Consider the following 27,396-nt stretch of genomic DNA (forward strand, 5'->3'; position numbering starts at 1 on the left):
ACCTTTAGACAAGTGAATCATTTAGGGTTCCTGAAGAAAAAGAAAATGTACCGTATATCCATATGCTTACTGCATGACTATAATAAAAGATCTCTGTGTCATCTTACGACTGCTTCTGTAGCCTCTCTACAACCAGTGCTGGCTCCAAATAGTGACCACAGGTGGGGCACTGCATCTTCAATGGGTGACCACGTTTACTATAGAATACATAATAGGAAATGCTGTATAAGGGATATCTGGGGAGGGTGTGGCGGGTGGCCTAAATACTCATTCTAGGGGGCTGTTACCACCTATTGGCTCCTCATGATGCCAGCTCCACTACAAACCACAAACTTTGCTCTGGTGCAGAATGTCCTCTTCTGTTAGATATGGCCACACTCATATGGTGGTCACTCACCTTCATGTGCATAGACAACTTAAACCACATGGCCACCACATCTACTATTTTCAACTAAAATCTGAGAAAAGCAATAAATTAAATACATGAGTAATAAATGATTGTTTTTTGTGAACCATAACCTTATTACATTGGGACTACCAATTATTATATTATTACATGCACGTATACAGGGCCCTCAATTAACGCAGCACTATATATATATATATATATATATATATATATATATATATATATAGAGAGAGAGAGAGAGAGAGAGAGAGAGAGAGAGAGAGAGAGAGAGAGAGAGAGAGAGAGAGAGAGAGAGAGAGAGAGAGAGAGAGAGAGAGAGAGAGAGAGAGAGAGAGAGAGAGAGAGAGAGAGAGAGAGAGAGAGAGAGAGAGAGAATATACAACACTATATTGTCAAAAGTATTGTCATTACACGCACATGAACGTTAATGGCCTCCCAGTCTTAGTCTGTAGGGTTCAATATTGAGTTGGCCCACCCTTTGCAGCTATAACACTTCAACTCTTCTGGGAAGGTTGTCCACAGGGTTTAGGAGTGTGTCTATAGGAATGTTTAATCATTCTTCCAGAAGAGCATTTGTGAGATCAGGCACTGATGTTGGCCGAGAAGGCCTGGCTCGCAGTCTCTGCTCTAATTCATCCCAAAGTTGTTATATCAAGTTGGGGTCAGGACTGTGCAGGCCAGTCAAGTTCCTCCACCCAAACTCACTCATCCGTGTCCTTATGGACCTTGCTTTGTGCACTTGTACCAATCATTTTGTGGAGGGGGGATTATGTTGTGGGATTGTTTTGCAGGGATTGGGCTTGGCCCCTTAGTTCCAGTGAAGGGAACTCTTAAGGCATCAACATACCAAGACATTTTGGACAATTTCATGTTTCCAACTCTGTGGGAACAGTTTGGGGATGGCTCCTTCCTGTACCAACATGACTGCGTACCAGTGCACAAAGCAAGGCCTGCAAACTTTTTGTAAATATTATAGTGCAATGCATACCTGTGTAGTTCCAATTACCTGGGTAATGTCTATTCTTATAGTCAATAAAATTAAGAACAAAAAAGTGTCTTCTTTGGAACCTAACTTATATTTTTTCTGAACAAATCTGGTTTATCTTTCATTTCAGTTCACTTTTTTATTTGTCATACAATTTAATGTCAATGTTGAAGGGGCCCCCGAATTTTAAGTTCTCCGGGCCCTTGAAGGTCTAAATCCGGCACTGCCTGCAGATCATACACTACTGGCTCACCCCAGTTTAATCTTTTTTATATATTTTTATTCCACTGGATGGTTTTATTTGTCTGCCCTAGTCAGAGAATAAGCCCCTAATCTTGTCAATTACTTCTTTGGAGACAGTATGGAAGATCAGGAACAACCAATAGTATAAACGTGTTCTGTGCAGATGAAGAACACTGTGTTGTGAGAATTGGGACTAGCTGAAGGATATGTGACTAAATACAGTCGTACAATCGTGTAGAAAACACAGTATGTGCCAGTGATGTGACTTTTCCCACCATCCTGGCCCAGGAAACAGGAAACAACGAGGAGATGTGAGACATGGGCTCATTTTAAACAAACACACGCCTCTCTTCCCATTGATAACCGGACGATTCTTCACTCACACGGAAGGGAGGAGAGATCTTCATTCCCAAATGAATCTTTCAAAGGTAGAAAAGCGTTTGACAGCTCACATCCTATTCAGCAACCACCAGCAAGGCGATGCTGCATTTCCCTCTATAACATACAGGATGATGTTAATGTAGCTCTCGCCACACATTGGACTCTGCCCGCTCCTATGTAAAATAATCTAATCTCGCACACCACCTTTCTGATTGCCATATGTTTTGTTAGGTGTGTTCAGCCGGGTCTCCAGTTCACTCTGCACACCCTTCTGGCTGTCAGTTCACTGATGGGAAAATGTGGCACCGAGTGGCACAAATAAGGTGGAGATGAGCTTCCAAAGCCCTATGGAGCAACAGCTGCCAAGTACAGTAGGCTCCACTAATAAAGCTTTTAAAGACAGCTGGAAAACAGTAACTCCCGGACATTACTGTTCAAATCTCACAATATATTTTAGTTTTTGGTTTAATTTGAACCAAACGTTCATTTACTTCACTTCATATTTAAAAAAAACGTATGATAGAATATGAAATACATTATAAAATAGATCATATGTGACTGCACGTGGAATAAAAATGCCAGTGTGCTGTACAATTTACTTCACTTTAATATTTGCAAAACTTATGATAGAATATGAAATACATTATGAAATCGATCAAATGTGACTGCACGTGAATCAGCAGGGGAAGGAACATTTATAAAAATATTAATGAAAAATTGATGAAAAAAGATAAACTGTCCCTTATACAGGTGCTTGTGCATAATGTGCTTAAACCCAAGGGAAAAACTTAAGGACTGGGTTTCCATCTAGTGTCCATAATGGTGTATTTTCCATAAATACCCCAATCAAGAAGAGGTCGCGTTCTATCCACTAGACGGGCCTGAGGATTGTAGGAAGTAAGGCCTTGTTCACATGGGTGTACATAAACTTACACCCATGTACGGCAAAGGCTTTGCATGCACAGGTGTTCCCTGCATACGTGTGCATGCAGTCACAGGATACAGCTACTGATCGGAATTTGACATCCGCGTGGGTGCAGTGCGACGTGCATGCAGGTGTGCATCTCCAAAATCACACTGTCTGCATTTGGAAACAACGCACCTGCAGCCGCACAGATGTCAAATTGGGAGCAGCAGCAGAGTCCAAGCAACCGTTGTGTCCCATATGACATGAATTGGACTGCCTGAAAATTGTTTGTGATTATTAGGTGATTCTTAGTGACAGCTGTAAAAATGTATGAGAATTAGTTTTTTCACAAATAGACCCCTTTTAGTCTTTTTGAATTTCATTATGTTATCCAAAAATGAAAACTACAGCCAAACTTTTTTGTTGTTGCTGACGTTAATTGTGGACAGACTAGGGAAGGGTTAGAAGCTATGCCATGGTTTTATTGATATATGTGTCCCTATCAGAATGATCTCCCTTAATTTACTGTCCTAGAAAAATGACAGCAGGTGGAGAATCACACACAGCTGTCACTGAGAGAGGTTTACTAAATACTCTACCTCCACACGTCAATTGCCTCATTTAAAGTCCCACATTCCTTTCTTATGTTCTTGAACCCGAGATGGAGGTACATTTTTTGTGCCTCATTTAAAGTCCCAAATGCCCCCCTCTTGGCTGTCACTGAGAGAGGTATCCTCATCTGAATATATTCTTTATTCCAGAAATAACAATAAAATGTAGCTTTCTGCCCAGTTCCTGACCTGTAGACCAGTGGTCTACAAAATGCCTCCCTTTGCTTGACTTTATCTAGTTCTTGGGGTATTATTCCTCACACTGATTACAACAATGGGGCCCTATTCCTCCCACTTATATAAATGATGGGGCACTATTCCTCCCACTTGTATCAATGATGGGGCACTATTCCTCCCACTTGTATCAATGATAGGGCACTATTCCTCCCACTTGTACCAATGATGGAGCATTATTCCTCCCACTGACACCAATGATGGGCACAATTCCTCAGACTGACAACAATTATGGGGCACAATGCCTCCCACTTATTTTACAATTTACCTCCCAATAGTACCAATGACAAGGCACTATTCCTCCCATTGCACCAATGGTGAGGCACCATTTCTCCCACTGGATCCAATGGTGGAGCACCATTCCTTCCACTGGCACCAATGGTGAGGCACCATTCCTCCCACTAATACCAATGATGAGGCACTGTTTACTCCCACTGACACTAGGGCATTTTCTACTCCTACTATCCACAGTCTGGCATACCAAACGTTTGAAAGACAGTAAAGTGGCTCTTTGCTTAGAAAGATCAGGGACCCCTGCTGTAGACGATAGTCAAAGAACAGAAAGTTAGAATGGCTCTCCCCAATGGGAAGGCAGACAGCTATAAACCTGACCAAGGCTCTAATCCTTTGCCACTCCACCCAAAACAAAAAAAAACTAAAAACTTTTAGCTGGCATTCTACTAAACACCAGGCATGTAAATTGGTGTTCTTTGCTGGGATGGTGAAGAAAAGTTCTGCTGCAATATGCCAACAGACCATTAAATGCTTAAAATGGCAGGATGATATCATGAAAAAAATAAAACCACAGGCAACATTCTTGAAGGTATATTTAATATGTTTGTGCAAGGAGTTAGGATATGCAATAACCCAGAGAAACCACTCAGACTTTACAATTCATTCACATAGCGAAGTTACAACAGTAAAAGGTGAGTGTGATTGTTTGCTATCGGTTTCTGCAAAACCAAATAAGGGCCATGTTCTCCTCCAGAGACTATGACGTTTGAATCTCTATCATCTCCTAAATTGTTTTGGTAGACGGATAATGAAGCAAGTCTCCAAGGTCAGCATATACCTTTCCCATAATAAGATGTATGTACTGATTAGGATTAGCTAGCATCCAAGCAAGTTTAAGGCCAGGGAAGACAGCCAGACCTGGCTTGAAAGAGGCCTTTGGAAATGAAATGCCATCTTTACAACTGATGTAATGAGGACCGTTTACACTTCACCAGGCGATCGCAGATGCTACGGATTTTATGCGGCGTGCTTCCTGCTATGAGCTCATTAGATTTGGTAAACTGTCACACAACCACATAATTACTATATACAACACAAGCTGTGGCTCTGAAGTCCCATCCTTTACTCCTTCACACGTTAACATACAAAAGTACATTTCAACTAAACTGCTTCTCCTTAAATCCCTTGTCCACTTCCCTGAAATCAAGCCTAGCAAATACAATAAATTGTTGGTAACATTTTGCAGGAATTGTGCATTATATACAGTGGATATGCTGTATGCACTTCACAAGAAGAATAATGAAGTCAGTTTGTCTTTTTTGTGTAATGATTTGGTGACCTCTAGTGGCAGAAACAATACATAGACTACAGACATTAAAGGATATCTTCACTCTTGTTAAAAGATAAATTTAAAAAAAAAAGTAATAAATAAAAAATAAATAATACCCCTTCCTAAAAGTCCTTTTGGGACTAAAACTTAAAAAATAAAAATAAAAAAACCCTAGCCCATGTGCTGATAGCAGCATGGTGCTTAATGGCTCTTAAAGGATAAGTTCACCTTTTACAAAAAACAAAAAAAAAATGTGCATTTACTATTTTTTTTTTCTTAGGAACCTGTAAAGCAGGGATATGCAATTAGCGGACCTCCAGCTGTTGCAGAACTACAAGTCCCATGAGGCATAGGAAGACTGACTGCCATAAGCATAGGCATGATGGGACTTAGTAGTTTTCAACAGCTGGAGGTCTGCTAATTGCATATCCTTGCTGTAAAGCATTGTATCAGCAGACCACGGTGCAATGTCAGGTTCTGCTGCAATGTAGCTGTCTGCCCCTACCTCCAAAAGGGGCAGGCAGTTACTGAAGTCCAGGAAGCTCAATTGACTATGAAACTGCCCACCAGCACCCCGGCACTTCATTGAGAACTATAAGCTGCAAAATATGATGGTACTTGCAGGCATTCATTCACTGAACTCTGAATGAATGACTCGGCCATGTGGATGGTGCCCCACACAGCAACACTCTTTTCAAAATGTGTTCGTGGGTGCAGGGAGAGGTTCCCTGGCCTGCTGTCATGGTGGGGAGGGGGGATTGGGAGGAGAGCTGCAGAAGCAGGAATATTCTACATGTTCCACCCTAAAAACGGGTCTAACATGTTCCCAAAGGGGTTTTATCCCTCAAAGTGTAAGTAAACTCCCATGCATACATTTTACCTATAGGTAAGCCTATGATAAGGCTTACCTATAGGTACTGTAAATATTTCCTAAACGTGTGCCGTTTAGGAGATATCTATTGTAGATGCAGCCAGTGACATCACCGGTGCATGCGCTCTGAAGGAACAGCATACCTGCATGCACTGGAGTGATGTCATCTCGGCTCCAGCTACTCACACAGCCGCAAACCCAGAAGGAAGACGGGGGGGGGGGGGGGGGATTGATTTACTGAAGCCAAATTCACTTGGCACTACAAGTGCAATGAATGAAAAAATAGTCCTGGACAGCCACACTCCAAAAAAAGCCTTTTATACAAAAAAAACATGAAACATTACTATATGCATTGCCGACACCTGTGGCTTCTTTAGCTGGGCAGAGAGCTTTGTTATTAAACGATCCTCCTGGAGTGGTGACATTCCCTTCCCTACCTTCATTCCTGGACTTTGCACTACAAGTGCACTTGGAAGGGCAATCACTGTACATCTGAGAGTAAGATCTGAAATGAGGGGAAGCTCTACTGATTTTATCATCCAATCATGTACAAGCAAAAATGCTGTTTTTTATTTTCCTTGCATGTCCCCCACGGATCTACAGCGACTGCACTTTCAAGTGCACTTGCAGTGACACGCCAGCAATCCAGCAAAGAAAGGGTTAGTTTTGCAATGCGAGCGATATGCAGTGGATCTCTTTTCAGAGGGTGTTTTTGACAGGGGATGAGGAAGCAATATGTTGCCTCCTTACCGCTTGTTGTGACCCTCTAAAAGCTTTCACCACTGTGCTGCAGCAACCTGCATTGCACAAGGATGCAGTGTGGCCTCAGGCACTCGGGTCATGTTTGGCGGACAGCATGTATATAACTCCATAAGGCTTTCTTTACAGCTTAAGGGGTGGGTAAAAACAAGGCCAACATAGTCATATGGCTTAAACCTCGTTTTCCAAAAGTAAAGAACAGTTTCTGTAACTACTTACAAAGTTGTAGCTGGAGTTCAGCTTTAGATTGTTTGTTTCTTATGTGAACTCTTTTACTTGAACTTTTTAAAACTGCAAGTCCATCTGAGACTACTTTCTCCACATGGTGGCACCACTGCTGGGCCATTTCACTGCAGAATTAACAGCGTTGTCACCTTCTTAACAGAGATGTAAAAACAACAGATATACTGGTAGGATCAACTGATGCTTTTAAGAAAAGGGGAGTTCATATGACTGAGGGTTTAGTTGTTGGGCATGCGGTGAGGTCCGGCCTCGGGTTATATTGCTGGTCTTGGCAGTTAGGAGCTCTATTTCCTCTCCCCTTCCCTTTGCCTCTTAAGCTGGCCTAAAATGGTTTGAATCTCGGCGGGTTCAGATTCAAACCATGTATGGTTAGGCTGAATGTACCCAAGTAGATCGATTTTTACATGCGATTATTGCTAGCGGCTGTTATAGCCACTAACAATAAGCACTGTGTTCTCTTGGTGAGGATGGCTTCCTCGCCAGGAGAACACAACGGCTCTGCTGGTAGGATGAGAGATTTTCTTTCCTGCAACCAGCGGGAAAGGAAATGTCTATGGCTGGCTTTGTGTTAGGTGCCCACCATCTCCGGATAAAATGCCTGCTCTCCTCCAAGGTATGACCCCACAACAGAGTCACAAAGGCCTCAGTGTACTCCACTCAGGAAGGTAAGGGAACACTCCTCAGTTGGCATCTATGAATCATGCTACTCCACTTCTTGAGTCTCAATCAAACGTATAACATACCAAAAAAATAGAAATAGAGAAACCATAGTGCTCTCTGCTATAAATTTATTGAAAATCGGATCAAGGGATTAAAAACACTCACATAAATATGTGTAAAACAAGCATGTATTCAGCTCACCATGATGATACTAACGTGAATAGTGACGTCACGGGTAGCGGTTTCTTCCACCCATACACGCTACACCCTCCTTATGGGCTTTTTCAGGAGGTCCCTTGATCCAATTTTCAATACATTTGTAGTAGAGAGCACTATGGTTTTTCTATTTCTATTTTTTGGTATGTTATATGTTTGATTGAGACTCAAGAAGTGAAGTAGCATGATTCAGGGACACCAGTTGAGGCGTCTTCCAGTACCATTCTGGGATAAGTTCATTGAGGCCTTTGTGACTCTGTGGTGGGGTCATATCTTGGAGGTGAGTAGGCATTTTATCTGGAGGTAGTGGGCACTGAAAACATTGGATGTTTTTTTAAGGACTGTCACTTTAATAAGCACACTTTGGTGGAATCCTGATATTGGGGACTGTTATACTATTGATACTACATTAGTTATTTCAGCTATGGGATTATGTTTGTCTTAGGTATTAATTGTGATTGGGCGGCACATATACTTTGTACTTAAATTACTATGCAGAGTTGAATCGGATTCAGTGTGCACCAGTTTTAGTATATCTCCCCCATAGATGTCAAAAAAACCTCCCTTACCCTACCCAAAATGAAAAGAAACAATTACACTTTAAATGTGTGTTAACAAAAAATGCAGCTGCACTACTAGTAAAATATATATACTGTATGAATGTAGTCTGAGAATAAACTGCAGGTAAAACTTCTGGCAGAATGAACTGTAATCAGTGAAGGCACTTTGTATAACTGTTCTGCAGTGTTCTGATGCAGTTTGACCATACTAACATGTGCTTTCCAGCCCATAGAGATTCATCGAAATTTAGAAAAGTATATGAATCGTGTTTGTGAACATATTTAACATATCCAAAGAATGGAATTTCGTTTTTTAATAAAACACAGAAGAGAAAAAGTAAAACACTGCTCGACCAGTGTTAAAATAATATGCTGATGTGCTGTATCTTATATACAGGTGTATCTGAGAACACAGATGCATGAACAGGGCCATACTAATAGCAACACAACAAAGTGCAGTCAAGCAAAATTTCTGGTAAATAATTGTAAAAGTTACAGCTTGTGTAGCATGGTGTATATACATAACAAAAGCTGTGTACCACACTGAGCGTGAAAAATGCAGGCATACATTTGTCTTCCAATGGATAAAACAGTTTTGGGGGACATTAATATATATATTTTTTTGTTGTTCCTCTCTCTCTGCATTTCTCTATTGCCCAGTAGAACAGACGTTAGCTTTGTCATTCTGCAGAATAAATACATGGACCATTCTCCTGTAATGAAACACGTGTGCCATCATGTGGTTGTATTTGGTATAACACCTCATTAGCAAACTCGTTTTATCATAATGCTATGGGCAACTTCAGCAGCCTGCAAATATAACTGGTATTAAATATCATGTTTTACATTTTATATAAATTTATATGAGTAATGGAATTGAATGTGCAATAAGTCTTGTGCACAATAAAACATTTTTTTCTTCTAATGTATAACTAATATTTATTCTAAATGACTGTGAAAAGGGCATTTATTTGGATTACAATGTAAACCTGGGAAATCAGACACTGAAACACTGTCACAATATAATCCCTAATTCTCTACAATTAATAGATTTAAAGAAATGTTTTTTTTTTATGGAAATATGGTTATTTAGAAGAAGCGCGAGGTGAGGGCGCTCTATTTTATACCACTATAGTATGCTACCTTGGGCCAGAGAGCTCTCACAGATTGATGTGTGAGAGGACTCTAGCCAAAGATAGCATACTATAGTGGTATAAAATCCCTGAAGAAAAAATTCTTTGTACCTTATTTTGAAATGCGTTGGATATCCCCAACTCTTGGAACCTTTTACTGTTTTCGTATGGTGATGGGACTGAACAGCGAGTAGCTGGGGAATACCACTTTCTGTAATCAGATGTGCTATTATGGTGTATACTGTTCATATTTGTATGTAAAACCGTGGTTGTACAAAGATTTTTATTTATATTACCTTTTAGTATTTTTAAAGAATAATAATAAAGAACAAAACCCTTTTCTATACATTATTATTGTGTTTAGTTGTCATTAAAATCCCATGAAGTGAGGAGGTATACTGTGCTGACAAATAAGGGATGATGACAACCAAACCCTCAGTCATATGAACTCCCCTTTTCAAAAAAGCACCAGTTGATCCTACCAGTATATCTGTTGTTTTTACATCTCTGTTAACAAGATGACAACGCTGTTAATTCTGCAGTGAAATAGCCCAGCAGTGGTGCCACCTTGTGGAGAAAGTAGTCTGCAGTTTTAAAAAGTTCAAGTAAAAGAGTTCACATAAGAAACAAACAATGTAAAGCTGAACTCCAGCTACAACTTTGTAAGTAGTTACAGAAACTGTTCTTTACTTTTGGAAAAAAGAGGTTTAAGCCATATGATTATGTTGGTAAAAACAAGCAGTTGAACCTTGTTTTTACCATTCCCTTAAGCTGTAAAGGAAGCCTTATGGAGATATATACATGCTGTCCGCCAAACATGACCGAGTGTCTGAGGCCACACTAGATCCTTGTGCAATGCAGGCTGCTGCAGCACAGTGGTGCAAGCTTTTAGAGGGTCATAACAAGCGGTAACGAGGCAACATATTGCTTCCTCATCCCCTGTCAAAAACACCCTCTGAAAAGAGATCCGCTGCATATCGCTCGCATTGTGAAACTAACCCATTCTTTGCTGGATTGCTGGCGTGTGACCAAATTTGGAAAATAACAAATCACTTGTCAATATTAACCGATAATAAAACTATGTTACAGGAGGGAACCAATGCCAAACTGCGGGTCCTGCTCTGAGCTCCAACGTGTTCTTTTCTATAATATACTAGTGGGAGTGCAGGCGAGGACAGAGTTCATCCCAGCTCTGTGGATACCAATGCAAAGAGGGAAGAGTCCAAAGCTGTACATCATTACAAAGTGAAAACAGCCGCTGCCCGGTATCCAACCAGGACACCCCTACATGTTACACCCCACCCATGGGGTTTAAACACAATGGGGGGTGGCCTGGTTGGAGTTTGGGCAAGGGCTGTTTTCAATTGTCACCTACAGGTTTTTGTAGCAGCTTAGGTTTCTTCTCTCTTTGCATTGGTATGTTACAGGAGGGACTGTAGTGTTAAAGTGTATGTAAACCCCAACATTTAAGTTCTCTTATTTCTTCCCCTAAATATGCCATTTCAAGTTTTTTTGTTATATCTAGGCAAAAATACCTGTTGATTTTGGCAGAAATTGTGTACTGCCTGCACTTTCTGCCTGTCCGCAAGGAGAGTTATGGAGATGAGAAATGGGGAGATGAGGGGAGGTCTGTGGTTTTTGTAATCCACCACAAATGAAGTAGGCAGGGCTGACACCACATGTTTAGGAATTCAGAGCCAAATATACACTGGGTCGTTATATCAAAGAGGTAGGTAGGAGTACACTATATTTCGGGTACATCAACAGTTATTTTCCTGTACTTATAACATGTCTAAAGGAATAGTAAAATAAAAATGTGTATCTAAAGCTTTAATGCTAGAGAAAGCTAGAGACAGACTGCATCATATACAGTATGTAATTGTCTTATACTGTTACCATGAAGTACATCCCACGACCAGCAAGTGAAAGGAATCTCCACAATGAGGACACAGAAAGCAATAAAAACTTGACAGAGGTTCTAAAACTTCTCTACCATATGAGATAAAGTGTTTTTATTGCTATCTGTGTTCCTGGGAATGTCTCCCTCCACTTCCTGTGCCAGGTAACAATCAAAAGTGAACATTAGTCTGCTTGTAAAGCTGGGCATAGACAATACGTTTTTTTTTTTATACGGTAAAACGGCAATAGATTTTTTTTTTATATCAACAGGGTTCTAGCCTATGAAATGTGAGAAGGTGGACCCAGCAGCGGTGAAGCGGGGCAGGTGGTGAGAGGTGATGATGCAATCTCTCTGCTTGGCCGCCACAGCTCCTTCAGTGCAGCCTGTGCTGCCTGACTGCAAACAGGGCACGGGCTGCCACTGGTCTGCGGCCCAGGGGTTGGGGACCTCTGCTGTATGCTACTAAAGTAGCAGATATTTATTATAACATCAACTGATGTTAAAATAAGTATCTCATTAAAAAAAAAAAGTCCACACTTACTGAAATGTTATATGCACTATAAATCCAGAGCCACTAGGGTTTCTGGTCCAACTCCACCATTGGGAAGTTCTGCTGAAGACCAACTTAGAGTCTGCAGCTCAGGTGAATTCAAGTCACCTGCCAGGGGGCACCATAACAGTGAGGCCATAGTTCAAGCTTAAAACTTAAAGCTTAAAACAGGGCACACAATCTTTCCTTTAAATATATTTTTCAATAGCCACAAAGGATATACATCAACTTTGTGTACACCAAATGTCTTTGCAAACATAATTATTACCTTACAAAAGTAGCATTGACATAATCACTGTGCTACACGGAGAACAGAGTTGTAGGAGGTACCCAACTGGTCCAACCACTACAGGCTGCCTGCAGAAAACTACATACAGGAGAGGGTGAGGACAAGACCAGTGTCCCTGCACAAGGGAGCAGCATTGGCTGGTCTTTAGTACAGGAAGCTCCTGCAGAGAGGGAAAGTCTCACACTGGAATACTGCACAGATCTGGAAGTTATACACAAAGCACACCAAGATTCATGTAATAACAATCATAGATCTTGTATTTAGACAATATTCCCTTATATTTTATAACTTGTCCCGGAGTTCAGCTTTAACTGTCCAGAGGATTTGGGAAACAGGTGGGTGTCACGTTTCTATTTACATCCCCATGGGTCATAATTTCTTAATCATCACTATTCCTCTTCATCTAAGCCAAAGAGTCGTAAAACTCTTCTTGGCTTTACCATGGTAAAAAAAGCAAAACAGATGTTTCATTTACCAGTAAAGTTTGGATAATCGCTGAAGTTTTAAAAACATTTCAATGCAGTATGATTATAAGCTTTAATGAAAGTGCTCTTTATATTACTACGGTTAGTTATCCTGGGTGTAGTAACAGCAACCATTTAGACTTGTAATATTTCTGCCTTTAGATAGCAAGGACTCCTTACAATAATAACAGTAAGCCCTTGTACACGCGGTCGGAAATTCAGACGGAAACGGTCCGATCAGATTATATTGTCGGAAAATCCGATTGTGTGTGGGCTCTATCTGACTTTTTCTGTCGGTAATTCCGATGGAAAAAATTTGAGAGCAGGATCTCAAATTTTCCGACAACAAAATCCGATCAGACTTTTTCCAATCGTTTGTAGAGAATTCCGATCGGACAAAGTGCCACGCATGCTCAGATCAAAGTACGAGAGCAAAGCTATTGGCTACTAGGCTGAACGTAGTCCCGTCGTAACGAACTAACATCATCACGTTTCGAACGATAGGATTTTCCGACAACTTTGTCCAACCGTGTGTATGCAACACCAGTTTCGGACAAAATACGTCAGAAAAAATCTGAAGGATTTTGTGGTTGGAATTTCCGACCGTGTGTACAAGGGCTAAGAAACATGGATATTTACAAGCACATCTGATGCATGGAATTGTTTTACTCAGAGATGCCTGCATATACCTTTAGTTATCTTGTAAAAAAAAAAGTATGAGTTACTGTAATTATAATAGATACAATGACAAAAAATAGCCATCCAAATCATTGGTGTGAGTGGGATCATGGCACCCAGGAGAGAATAGCTCCTCAATTCATTGCTGTGGGTGGGATTGTGGCCCCCAGGGGAGAATTGCCTCTCAATTCATTGGTATCCATGGCAAAGTGGCCCCTTGCAAAAAATACCCCCCCCCCCCAAAATCAACGGTGTCATTGGTAGACTGGTCACCAGGGAAGAATAGCTCCTCATATCATTGGTGCCAGTGGGAAAGTAAACACACCAGGGGAGAACAGCCAGCCCACCCAAATTAGAGGCAAAACCTTTTTCTAGTTTTGGATAAAGTGAAGAGGATTAGAACACCTGTCAGGTTTTTACTGCTGTCTGTGTCTGCGCTCTATCAATCTATCCAATCCGGACCTGAGACACCGGCCGGAGCTGGTGTGCTCGTTCTCGGCGTGATCAGGTAAGTAAAAGGGGGGCTCGGGGGGGCTGCTGCATGACAGGAGGTTTTTTCACCTTAATGCATAGAGTGGTAAAATCTTCCAATGGGGACACTAATTATGGTGCCCTGGGCGTCCCCAAGAGATCCCCTTAATTTGAAGGGATTTCCTATCACTGCCTGTTTGGCTATGGGACAGGCAGTAAAGGGAAATCTCCAAAATGAGACACATGATGAAAAAAATCTGACAGGGGTTATAACCCTCACTTACTCTAGCCACAATGAAAAAAAAAAAGTTTTGCCTATAGTTCTACTACTTACTTTAGGACAAGAGCCAACACCCCCTCTACACAGATCAGTTGGGAGCAGATCGAACTGCCCAAGCAGTAAGTTTAGGCGGGGTACATTCATTCACAAAGGTAGTGTTAATTAGTAGTTTTATTCCGTAGCACAGTAGATAGAGGCTCAACAGAGGATCCTTCAGTCCTCAGCGAGCCATCCTGAGCCTGGTGAGGCAGCAGTAGTTGTTTGAGCCGACAGGAAACCATGGCCCTGCAGGAGCAAGGGCCCATTCACCCCAGAAACTGCACATAACTGCGTGTTTTTGACTGCATGTTTACAGTCAAAAACACGAACCTGAATGCGTTTTGCTCTACATTTAGCACTGTGTTTGCAGTGCATTTTTCTATACATTTTTGGGCTTGGCTTTTTTGGCTTGAAGGGGTGCCATGCAGTGTGGGTGCAGTGCGTTTAAAGCACGTTTGTAGCACGTTCACTGCATTTGCAGTGCGGAAAAATGCAGCATGCTCTACTTTTTTTATCTGCACTGAACTGCAATGATGTGTACTGTGCCAAAGGTTGCATCTCCCGGCAGTGGGGCCATTACCTGGTGGTTGAGAACCACTGCTCTAAAAGACAACTAAAGTTATATATCAAGTATATTTGCACAAGCAGATATACAGCAAATGCCTACATGTTCCAACTACATGTTCCAATTATATGTTCCAACTGCCACCGGCTGATTCCTCCTTTCCCTTCAAGTGCAGTCACAAGACCTGCTGTCTACCTCCTGGTCTTTGCTCCCATCCTCATTGGTGTGCCTGGGGAAGGACTGCTGGGCACTGAAGTGCTGTGACATCACACCAATTTGCAGTCCAGCCACATTTCCTTTAGCCCCATAACAGAAGGTCCATACCTCCATCCAGACTCGAGGTTGGGGAAAACACTGCAAGACCTTGTGCACTGCACCTGGGATGCAGTGATTACAGGTATAATGCTCTGCAAGTGTCTTTGCAAAAAAGAAGTAAATGCACAGTGGTACTTAGATGAATGTTACTGCATTTACAAATTTTCTGAAAAAGCTGGACTAAGAGGCTGATTTACTAAAGGCAAATCCACTTTGCACTACAAGTGCACTGCAAGTGCACTTGGAAGTGCAGTCGCTTTAGATCTGAGGAGAAGAGCTAAAATGAGGGGAAGCTCTGCCGATTTTATCATCCAATCATGTACAAACAAAAATGCTGTTTTTTATTTTCCTCACATATCCCCCTCAGATCTACAGCGACTGCACTTCCAAGTGCACTTGCAGTGAACTTGTAGTGCAAAGTGGATTTGCCTTTAGTAAATCAACCCCATAGTCTTTAATGATGTCATTGGCCAGGTACCCAGCTCAGTCAATTCTTAAAAGAGTAGTAGTAAGGGATTTTTTTTTTTCCCCGCACTTATGCCCTGTACAGACGGATTTTTTTCCGACAGATTTTGGCCCAAACTTGTCTTGCATACACGCGGTCGCACAAAGTTATTGGAAAATCCGATTGTTCAGAACGCTGTGACGTACAACACGTACAACGGGACTATAAAGAGGCCAGTAGCCAATAGCTTTCGTCTCGTAATTTATTCTGAGCATGCGTGGCACTTTGTCCATCGGAATTGTCTACACATGATCGGAATTTAAACGATCGGATTTTGTTGTCGGAAAATTTTAGTTTTAGTTTTTTTTTTTTAGTTTTTTTTTTTTTTTAAATTCCGACGGAAAAAGTCTGATGGAGCCCACACACGATCGGATTTCCGACAACATGATCCGATCGCACATTTTCCGTCGGAAAGTCCGACCGTGTCTACAGGGCATAATAATTACCTAGGTGGAAGCAGCATGGATCCTATGCTGCATCTGTCCTCTGGCACCTCTGCACTGAGAACCAAGCGATCGAACACCACCGATTATTCGGTTTTCAGAGCTCTGTGAGCAGAGAGCTGTAGATTGTCAGTCTGCTATGCTCCCTCCTCCCTCACTAGAGTACTGAGCTGTGGAGGGGGCAGAACAGGTGTCAGTCCAGGCACGTGGCAGATCCAGACTCCTATTGTCGGGATAACATGGTGCCTGGACTGATTTCTGTGACGGCAGCAGAGAGTGGACATCAGTCCGCTATCTGCTGAAAACGGTTCACTGGAGTGCAAAACTAATTGTACTCCTATGATCCATAGGAGAAGTACAGTCAAACAAGCTTTTGCTGGATTTCTCCTTTAAATCAGATTGGTTGAGCCAGGTATTGCTTACCCATGGCTTGAATTTTGGCAGATTCCTGCTAAATCAAAGTCATCTATGGCCAGGCTCAGTAAAAACACCTTCAGCAACGTCACCTTTATTTTAACGGTGGACAATTCTGTCGCATAGTTAAGCAATGCTAAACAGGAGTAGTGAAGCAGATTTGAGGCAGAATTATGACATAATGTATATAGGTTGTATTATACTACATTTATAAATTGCCCCTCAGCTGACATAAAATAGCAGTGTGACAGAATAAAATTTGCCCTGACCATTTCTTAATTGTACGTCTGGTTTGAGTGAAAATCTCATCCTGATATATAAATATAAAGTATACACAATAGATCAGCCATAACATCAGGATCACTGAAAGGTTAAGGTAATAACTTTGATTATCTCATTATAATGGCATAAGCCATTCGGTGGGATATATTAGGCAGCAAGTAAACATGTTGGTCCTGAAGCTGATGTGTTGAAAGAAGAACAAATGGGCAGTTTGTTGTGTATGGGGCTGTGTAGCTGCAGACCGTGCCCACAGCCAAAAGCACATACAATGGGCTCGATAGCATCAGAACTGGACTACGGAGCAATGGAAGAAGGTGGCCTGGTCTGAGGAATCACATTTTCTTTTACATCATGTGGATGGCCGAATGCATGAGTGTTGCTTACCTGGGGAAGAGATGGCACCAGGATGCAGTATGGGAAGATGGCAAGTCGGCGGAGGCAGTGTGATGCTTTGGGCAATGTTCTGCTGGGAAACTTTGGTTCCTGCCATTCATGTAGATGTTACTTTAACACAAACCATCTACCTAAACATTGTTGCAGACCAAGTGCACTCCTTCATGGATATGGTATTCTCTGATGGCAGTGGCCTTTTTTAGCAGGATATTGTGCCCTGCCACACTGCAAAAATTGTTTGAGGAAGCCAACAATGAGTTTGATGTGTTTACTTGGCCTCTGCATTCTCCACATTTCATTCATCTGTACAATGTCCTGGAAAGGGAAGTCCGATCCACGGAGGTCCCACCTCCCAACTTACAGGACTTAAAGGATAAGTTACTACTAAAGGATCAGCTACTAACAGCTTGGTTTCAGATACCCCAGCATACATTCAGAGGTCTAATTTAATCATTTCAGTTTTGGGTGTTAGTATTTAGTAGGGATGGACTCAGGTGTGTTCAGATCCTAGTCCCAACCCAGCTGAGCAATCCTGCCACAAAGCCGTCACTGCACACAGCCATGAGCAGCCTAGTCAGGGCGGTGTGTATTTGTAGCTGTGTGCCAGGAAATGCTTCACTGCCTATGACTGGAGGTGTGCAGTGACAGCTTCCCAGCGGGATTGCTCAGGTGGGTTGGGACTAGGATCCGAACACGCCTGAGCCCATCCCTAGTGTTTAGCTTGCAACTATATTTACGTAAGATCTGCATGGATTGATTTTTAGTTTTGTTTTCTCGTGTTTTGGTGGTAAAAGAGGGACCTATTGAATATTATGTAGGTCACCATAATGTTATGACTGACCAGTGTATAAACTGTTATACTGTAGTATATATCAGCATAGTCCTTGTTCATATCATAAGACCTTTTCTACAATTTTGTCAATCAAAAAAACATTGTCAGCTGCTATACAGACGTTGCTCCATATGAATGTTTGACTCCTATTTTATGTAAAGCCGGGACAATAGCAGACTGAGCCACCCCTATTTTCCCGTAATGCAGACTTCTAATGTACACATATCACAATAACTTTTTGCAGCTCAAATGGAAATATATGTAAATATATCCGCTATGCTATGGTCAAACAGGTACAAATTGTTCCAACAAAAAAAAACTTACAGGGTAACTTCACTTTTATTGACAAAAAACAATCACCTCTGGGTGATCAATGTACATTGCAAGGATTTTAACAAACTTTGTAGCAGAGTCCTACTTGTTTCTTCTCTGAGAAAATACTGTTGGTCTATGTTCTTGGAAGTGTCTGTGTTCAATCTAATCAGATGATACACTTTCAGTCTTCTAATGAGGAATGTTACAGTGTTTGCATCCCTTTAAAGGAGAAGTATAGCTAAAGCTCTTTTGGCCCTACCTCTCCTATGAATTACATCTGGATTCCTGTAACCCGGTATCAGCCGACAGTGGGCTAAAGTCCGCTGTTGGCTGATGTCACCCAGCCGGTCCAGGTTCAGGAAAGATCTCATCTTTACAGTAGGGATTCACCCAGATGCCTGGACTGGCAGCTGGCTCAGCCGCTCCCACCCTCTCTGTAGCCTAGTGCTCCAGTAAGCGCTGGAGGGGAAGAGCAAAGAGCCGGTGACTGATAGTCTCTGGTTCTCTGCAGGCTGAAGACTGAGAACTGAGCAATCTGCCATCTTTGATCGCTCAGTTCTCGGTCTTAGAGGCGGCGGGGGACAGATGCACCTGGGATCACTGCTCCATCTAGGTGAATATGATTTTTTTTTTCGAAGTCATACTTAGCTTTTAAAAGTAATTAACCTTGAGGAGTATCTCACCAAAAATATAATTTCTTTGCTACCTGTATATTAGACAACAAAACAATAATAATCTCCTGCGCTTGGGTGCTTAGTCTATAAAGAAGTGGTGCGACCAACCCTCTAAATCAAACAGTGCCTGCAGTCTTGCTGCCCTCCTCAGAACAATGGGTATTCATAAAACTGGAACAAAAAAGAGAAAAGGAGGGTGTACGACCTTGTGCATTACCAATGGTAAATTTTATTAAAAGCTATAACAACAATAGTCATACTCACAAATGAGCGTGTAAAATTGGTGAGACTGCATCTCTGAACACCTGCAACCTGGACTTGATGTTGGAGGGCTCAAAAGCCATTTGAGATGCCATCTGACCCCTTCCTACATCAGGTCCGGGTTGCAGGTGTTCAGAGACGCAGTCTCACCAATTGATAAGCCTCTTTTACACGCTTGTTTGTGAGTATGACTATTGTTATAGCTTTTGATAAAATTTACCATTAGTAATGCACAAGGTCGGTGCGCCCTCCTTTTCTCTTTTTTGTACCTGTATATTGGTGCATATTTCTGGCAAAATCAGTTTGCCAATCACACAACCAGGAAATTAAATTTCTGGGGAAGTTGTGTACACCAACTGTGTACATAACACCTCCAGGTTGCCATATTGCAATGATTTTTACAGTAAATGACAGTTGCTGCAGATTGAAAAGGACATGTACATTTTAATAACCTTAAATTACAATATGGCTTATGTGACCATTGTATACACTATATTATTTTTTATTGGCTATATTTTTCTTTACAAAAGTGGAGCTACCCTTTAGGTCTACTGACAACAGCAGAAACTTTGTTCTGATTGAACAGCAAAATAAAAAAATCATAAAGGTCACATGCCAACACTTTCCTTTACACCTGTTCCAAAGAAACATCATTGACTTACCCCGACCTTCGCTTTCCTCCACGTCCTGACATTTGGCCCGCCATCCTCACCTGCCCCGTTGCCATGGCAGCGCCTGGTATAGTGACAGATCCTGGGATGTCTGTGGTCATCTCTGGGAACACAAACAACTCATCAAAATCATTGTTAATCTTCAACATCACAATTATCAAATGTGTGGATTATACTGCAGGTTTATACATGGCTTCATCCATTGAGAACCCTGTACTACAATATAAAATTACAAATTCAGCAACATATACAGCATTACTTTTTTGTGACAGTGAAAGCAGATCTTCCAAGCGATCACCTGCTAGGAGGCCTCGTATAGCCACCTCACTGGTCTGGGGCTTATAAATCCCCATCGACTTAATCTCCTAAACGTACCTCATCAGGAGGTATGTTTAGGAGCATTCTAATTGGTTGGTGCCGTCACATGGGCGGTGCCGACCAATCAGACCCTGTGTAGCCTGTCCTGTCACCACAGTTGAAGAGGAGAGAAAGCCGTGGGGATTTCAAATCCCCGGATCGGTATAGCGGCAATACGAGCTGTCAGTGCGGGTGATCGCCAGACTCCAGGTTAGTGGGAACAGGTGCGATGGGAAGGGGGTATAAAGAAAGTTCACCTTACAGATTTTCTGTAAAGGTCAACTTACACTTTAACCACTTGACATCCAGTCGAATGACGGCCACAGCGTGGATCTGAATTCCCGGGAGGCCGTCATATGACGGCCACCCTTGTGCACGCTCCCCGGATTGCGCTGTGATCACCGAGTCTCGGGTGATCCCCGATCCGAGTAAGGGGCCGTTCCTGGCCCCTTACCATGTGATCAGCTGTCAGCCAATGACAGCTGATCACATGATCAAAACAAAAGCTTGTGATCGTTCTTTTTTTATCCTCACGCTGACAGCGGAGGAGAAAAAGAAAAGCTGATCACCGGCTCATCCTAAGGGGACATTGGTCCTGAAGAGGAAGAGGCAATTATGCTTCATTTATGCCATCTGACAATGCCACCTATCAATGCCCACCAGTGGTGACAATCAGTGCCACCTAGAAGTGCTGCCTATCAGTGTAACCGATCAGTGCCCATCACTGCCACCCATCAGTGCCCATCACTGCCACCTATTGGTGCCTATCAGTGACGCCTCATCAGCATACATCAATGATGGAAAAAATTACCCGTTTTAAAATTTTATAACAAAATAAAAATAAAAAAAAATATATTTTTTTTTAAATTCTGTCTTTTTAAATTTTTTTAGCAAAGAATAAAAATAGCACAAGTGATCAAATACCACCAAAAGAAAGCTCTATTTGTGGGGAAAAGAATGCTAAAAATTTCATTTGGGTACAGTGTTGTATGACCGTGCAATTGTCATTCAAAATGTGACAGCGCTGAAAGCTGAAAATTGGTTTGGATAGGAGGGGGGGGGGGGGGGGGGTAAGCAAGTGGTTAAGCAATTATTGCGATTAATACCCCCAACACCACCACGCTCCGAGCCAGGAAGATGTCTCCATGTTTTCATATGTCACCTATCTTCTTTTTGGACAATGTTGCTTATTCAGGAAATCAGATTGTCACCTGCCTGGCTGAGCAATGTGGGAGAGGTGTGTGAGTCACAAAACTGCCCAAACAATTCATTAAGCATTACTAATTAACCTTTTTATCAATGTTTAATTAGAACATGCAGTATCTACAAACTCATTTCTCAACCCTTTTTCAGTTGCAGCACCTTAGGGCACCCCAAGTCTAAAAAGTAAAAACAAATTTTGCTTATCAGTGGGAAACTGGAACCTGTAATCATGGAAACCTGAGCCTGGGATGATGGAAACCTGAGCCAGGGATGATAAAAGCCTGAGCCTGGAATGATGTAAACCTGAGCTTGGAATGATGGAAGCCTGAGCCTGGAACGATGGACACCAGAGCCTGGGATGATGGAAATCTGAGCCTGAGATGATAAAAGCCAGAGCCTGGAATGATGGAAACCTGAGCCAGGAATGATAAAAGCCTGAGCCTGGAATGATAGAAACCTGAGCCTGGAATGATGTAAACCTGAGCCTGGAATGATGTAAACCTGAGCCTGGAATGATGTAAACCTGAGCCTGGAATGATGGAAGCCTGAGCCTGGAATGATGGAAGCCTGAGCCTGGAATGATGTAAACCTGAGCCTGGAATGATGTAAACCTGAGCCTGGAATGATGGAAGCCTGAGCCTGGAATGATGGACACCAGAGCCTAGGATGATGGAAATCTGAGCCTGAGATGATAAACGCCAGAGCCTGGAATGATGGAAACCTGAGCCAGGAATGATGGAAACCTGAGCCAGGAATGATGGAAACCTGAGCCAGGAATGATGGAAACCTGAGCCAGGAATGATGGAAACCTAAGTCTGGAATGATGGAAACCTGAGCCTGGCATGATGTAAACCTGAGTCTGGAATGATGGAAACCTGAGCCAGGAATGATAAAAGCCTGAGCCTCGAATGATAGAAACCTGAGCCTGGAATGATGGAAGCCTGAGCCTGGAACGATGAACACGGGAGCCTGGGATGATGGAAACCTGAGCCTGAGATGATAAAAGCCAGAGCCTGGAATGATGGAAGCCTGAGCCTGGAATGATGGAAACCTGAGTCTGGGATGATGGAAACATGAGCCTGGGATGATGGAAACCTAAGTTTGGAATGATGGAAACCTGAGCCTGGCATGATGGAAACATGAGCCTGGGATGATGGAAACCTAAGTCTGGAATAATGGAAATCTGAGCCTGGGATGATAAAAGCCTGAGCCTGGAATGACATAAACCTGAGCCTGGAATGATGTAAACCTGAGCCTAGGATGATCGACACCGGAGCCTGCGATAATGGAAAGCTGAGCCTGGGATGATAAAAGCCTGAGGCTGGGATGATAGAAACCTGAGCCTGGAATGATGTAAACCTGAGCCTGGAATGATGGAAGCCCGAGCCTAGGATGATCGACACCGGAGCCTGGGATGATGGAAAGCTGAGCCTGGGATGATAAAAGCCTGAGTCTGGGATGATAGAAACCTGAGCCTGGAATGATGTAAACCTGAGCCTGGAATGATGGAAGCCTGAGTCTGGAATGATGGAAACCTGAGCCTGGAATGATGGAAACCTGAGCCTGGAATGATGGAAACCTGAGTCTGGAATGATAACAGCCTGAGCCTGGGATGATAGAAACCTGAGCCTGGAATGATGTAAACCTGAGCCTGGAATGATGGAAGCCTGAGCCTGGAATGATAGAAAACTGGGTCTGGAATGATGGAAACCCGAGCCTGGGATGATAAAAACCCGAGCCCAGGATGATAGAAATCTGAGCATGGAATGATGTAAACCTGAGCCTGGAATGATGGAAGCCTGAGCCTGGAATCATGGAAGCCTGAGCCTGGAATCATGGAAGCCTGAGCCTGGAATCATGGAAGCCTGAGCCTGGGATGATGGGAAGCTGAGCCTGGGATGATGGGAAGCTGAGCCTGGGATGATGGAGCCTGAAATGATGGAAGCCTGAGCCTTGGATGATGGAGACTTGAGCCTGAAATGATGGAAGCCTGAGCCTGGGATGATGGAGACTTGAGCCTAGAATGATGGAAGCCTGAGCCTGGCCTGAAGGAAACTAGAGCCTGGGATGATGGAAACCTGAGCCTGGGATGATAAAAGCCTGAGCCCTGGATGATAGAAATCTGAGCCTGGAATGATGTAAACCTGAGCCTGGAATGATGGAAGCCTGAGCCTGGAATCATGGAAGCCTGAGCCTGGGATGAAGGAAACTTGAGCCTGGGATGATGGGAATCTGAGCCTGGGATGATGGAGCCTGAAATGATGGAAGCCTGAGCCTGGGATGATGGAGACTTGAGCCTGAAATGATGGAAGCCTGAGCCTGGGATGATGGAGACTTGAGCCTAGAATGATGGAAGCCTGAGCCTGGCATGAAGGAAACTAGAGCCTGGGATGATGGAAACCTGAGCCTGGGATGATGCACACAACCGCCACAATGTAATTAATTTCACATCAAAAGACCCCCTTCACGTCAGAGCCCCCCCCCCCATATCGGAGTCCCCCCTGTACATCAGAGTTCCCCCCATCACATCAGAGGCACCTATCACATCACAGTACCCCCATGACAAAGCCCTGCCAATCACACAGTCCTCATATTGCAGGACCTCCCACAGGCCCGGATCCAGGGCAAAGTGGGTCCCATGCTCATGGTACCCTGGGGGAATCAAAACTGGACCCACATTGAGAAACATTACACCAACTCATACTTCTGACACCATATGTAATGCAAATCTTTAAAGCTGTACTTGTCTGTAAAATTACTGTTCCACCAATCGTTAGGCAGTTTGGAATGGTAGTCACATTGCTTTGCACAGAAGTCCCAAATTAACTCTACGTAGTGACAAGAACACACACGCACCAATCTTACTAATGAGTCCTCTTGTAATCTCAGAAGGAAATAAGAAATAAAATCCAACAGAAGGGGTGAATCTAACACCCACTCGGCTTACACATGTGTCCTTTGTGGAAAAAGCTCTGTTATTACCACAATGAATTGTCTATAGCGCTGAAAGGCTTAATCCCTCTGCTGAAGCCAAGCTCAGATTGATCGCCATCAGTTGATGAGCCCCGAAGACAAAGACTGAGATCTAGCTATGACGAAGTGAAATGACATTTACAACAGTTTAAAATTGACACATATAACCTAAGAATACTTTCTTGATAAGAAAACCCTTCAAAACTTTTACCTCTAATAGAAAACGTAATAGAGCTGATGGTGTTTCTTCCTAGCAGGGGAACCTGGATGGAGACCGAAGCATCATCAGTATGCAAGAAATCTGGCAGCAATGGCTGAGATGGAGGAGGGGGAGAGAATTTGTATTCAGCTCAGAACAAGGCAACATCCCTATCTGCCTGTGTTCAGCGTGATCTGTGATTCAGCTGCCTGCAGGAGGAACAATCGCAGCAACAATTCCACACCAAGCACTTCCAACAGCTCTGGAATCAAACAGGTTGAACGCAGATAGACGGCGTCACAGACAGAACATGTCGATTCAAAGGGAACACTTATATCCAGAACACTGACCATTCCGCCCCCTGACAGCAGAGGAGACCCTCATGACAAAGAAACACAGAGTAACTATGGCCAATTGGTAGTAATTGGTATAAAAAAAAGAAAAGAAAAGAATGTCCTTTCCCAAAGTAAAATACCAATAACAGAGCATGTATGGCCATATAAAAATATTATAATGTTCGCTTAAAGGGTTAGTTCACCTTTACCAAAAGCTGCCTATGCAGGTAAGGGGCAGGCTGTAGAAAAAAACAAACTGCAGCTGTGACTAAAGTTAAATAATGCCTTTGCACCATTGTTGTTTTTATTTTTTGTTAAACAAACAAACAAAAAGACCGAAAATGTTGAAAAAAAAAAGTTTTTTCTTAATTTCTGTTATAAAATTTTGCAAATAAGGCTGCAATGATGAGGCAGCACTGATAAGCTGCACTGATAATCAGGGCACTAATGATCAGTGCCCTGATTATCAATATAAACAATGTACTGTCAGCCTCGCCGGTTATCCGCAATTCTTTCTTCTCACAGACACAATGGTGTTGATTTACTAAAGACAAATCCACTTTGCACTTGAAAGTGAAGCCACTGTAGAGTGCTGTAAATCTGAGGGGTAGATCTGAAATGAGGGGAAGCTCTGCTGATTTTATCATCCAATCATGTCAAAGCTAAAATGCTGTTTTTTATTTTCCTTGCACGTCCCCCTCAGACCTACAGCGACTGCACTTCCAAGTGTACTTGTAGTGCAAGGTGGATTTGCCTTTAGTAAATAACTCCCAGAGTGTGAGGAAAGGAATACAGATTACCGGCATGTCTGTTTACATGTGATCAGCTGTGATTGGACACAGCTGATCACATGGTAAAGGGCCACTGTGATTGACCCTTTACCATGATCTGTGACCAGCTGTGTCCAACGAACACAGCTTTCACAGAGCGCGCCCAGGGGGCATGCGGGAGGCGGGGTTCTGGGAGGATGTCCATGGATGCTCACTGGACGACCACGCTGTAGACATCTTTTGGCTATAGCATAGTTGGGAAGTAGTTAAAGGCAAATTTCAACCAACATTGATATTACAAATAAAATTGTATATTTTTACATTAGTCCAACTTGCACCCATGTAACTATGTGTATACCATGCCTGGCCGATGCCCCTGGAAGCTGGAAATGACTGAAGTAGACATTGCTCCTCCAGTGATCTCCACTTGCTTCTGGGACCAGTGCTAAGCAGCCAGCCTTATCCATTGTGAACACAGGAGGATGGACACTTGGTACAAGAGCCATTGAGAGAATGCTTTGTGTTTTCTGAATGAATGCAAAGCATACTCTGATTATACAAGGTGAAGAATGTGATGTCACCACCCTGTCTCTCCACCCCATCCAATCAGAAAACGCTTTGCATTCATTCAGTTTACTTTGTTCCTAGCTCTCCCGAGATTCACTTACTTGGCATAATAAGCACAAATGGCATAAACATGATTATAATTCACAGAAGAATTCAAATAAATTGGGAAGATTCTGAGTCATCTGGGCTTTAAATGTATATGGACACAGTTCTCACGTAATAGGAATTACCAGTTAAAGTAGAAGACATCTTAATAAATTCCAAAATCTATGGAATACTTGGTGTAAGTCAAGCAGGATGATGATCAAAGCTGGCCATAAATTTTAAAACAAACGTGTGTATGAACAGTTATACAAAAATTATCATTAGTACACTCAATGACATGACTAATGTCATTGGAAAATACTTCAAAAAACACTTGCTTTAAATATTTGACTTTAGAGTGAATGAACTTTCCAAATGTGTGATGACAGGCTGTTGGAGGAAAATCCAGCCGTGTGTATGCTCCATCGCACAATTGTTGTTAGATTTTCTGCAGAAAAATGTTGGATGGCAGGTTTTTAACTTTTTCCGGGGACAAATGTCTGTTGTCAGATTTTCCGAGCCTGTGTACACAAGTCCGACGGACAAAAGTCCAAAGTACAAACACACATGCTCGGAAGCAAGGACAAGCCAGAAGCGGTCGGTCTTGTAAACTGGCGTTCGTAATGGAGAATTAACATTCATGACGTGGCAAATTATGAAATCTCCAAATCCAGCACACAATTCTCTTCTTCTTTAATAGAATAATAATGAAGCTGCTTTGCTGGTGATACTGATGAAGTTATTGCAAACTAATTTTCAAAGGCTTTTTTTTTCTAGTGATATCAAGAATA

General features: G+C 42.5%; 1 protein-coding gene across 4 annotated transcripts in view; it reads right to left on the bottom strand.

The window, feature by feature from the left end:
* The window catches only part of ARNT2 (aryl hydrocarbon receptor nuclear translocator 2), a 178,637-nt gene that overhangs the window by 119,515 nt on the left and 31,726 nt on the right, over positions 1-27,396 (bottom strand). For 3 of the 4 annotated variants that reach the window (XM_077472073.1, XM_077472074.1, XM_077472076.1), the window contains one exon: positions 20,109-20,220. In XM_077472073.1, the coding sequence (XP_077328199.1) occupies positions 20,109-20,220 (112 nt within the window). Of the gene's footprint in view, positions 1-20,108; positions 20,221-24,861; positions 25,048-27,396 lie in introns of those variants that run through there. The other variant, XM_077472075.1, reaches the window with a different exon arrangement.

This window comes from Lithobates pipiens, unplaced genomic scaffold, assembly GCF_037356315.1.
Source record: "Lithobates pipiens isolate NorthernLeopardFrog02 unplaced genomic scaffold, aLitPip1_a1.2 Scaffold_8, whole genome shotgun sequence".
Classification (NCBI taxonomy): Eukaryota; Metazoa; Chordata; class Amphibia; order Anura; family Ranidae; genus Lithobates; species Lithobates pipiens.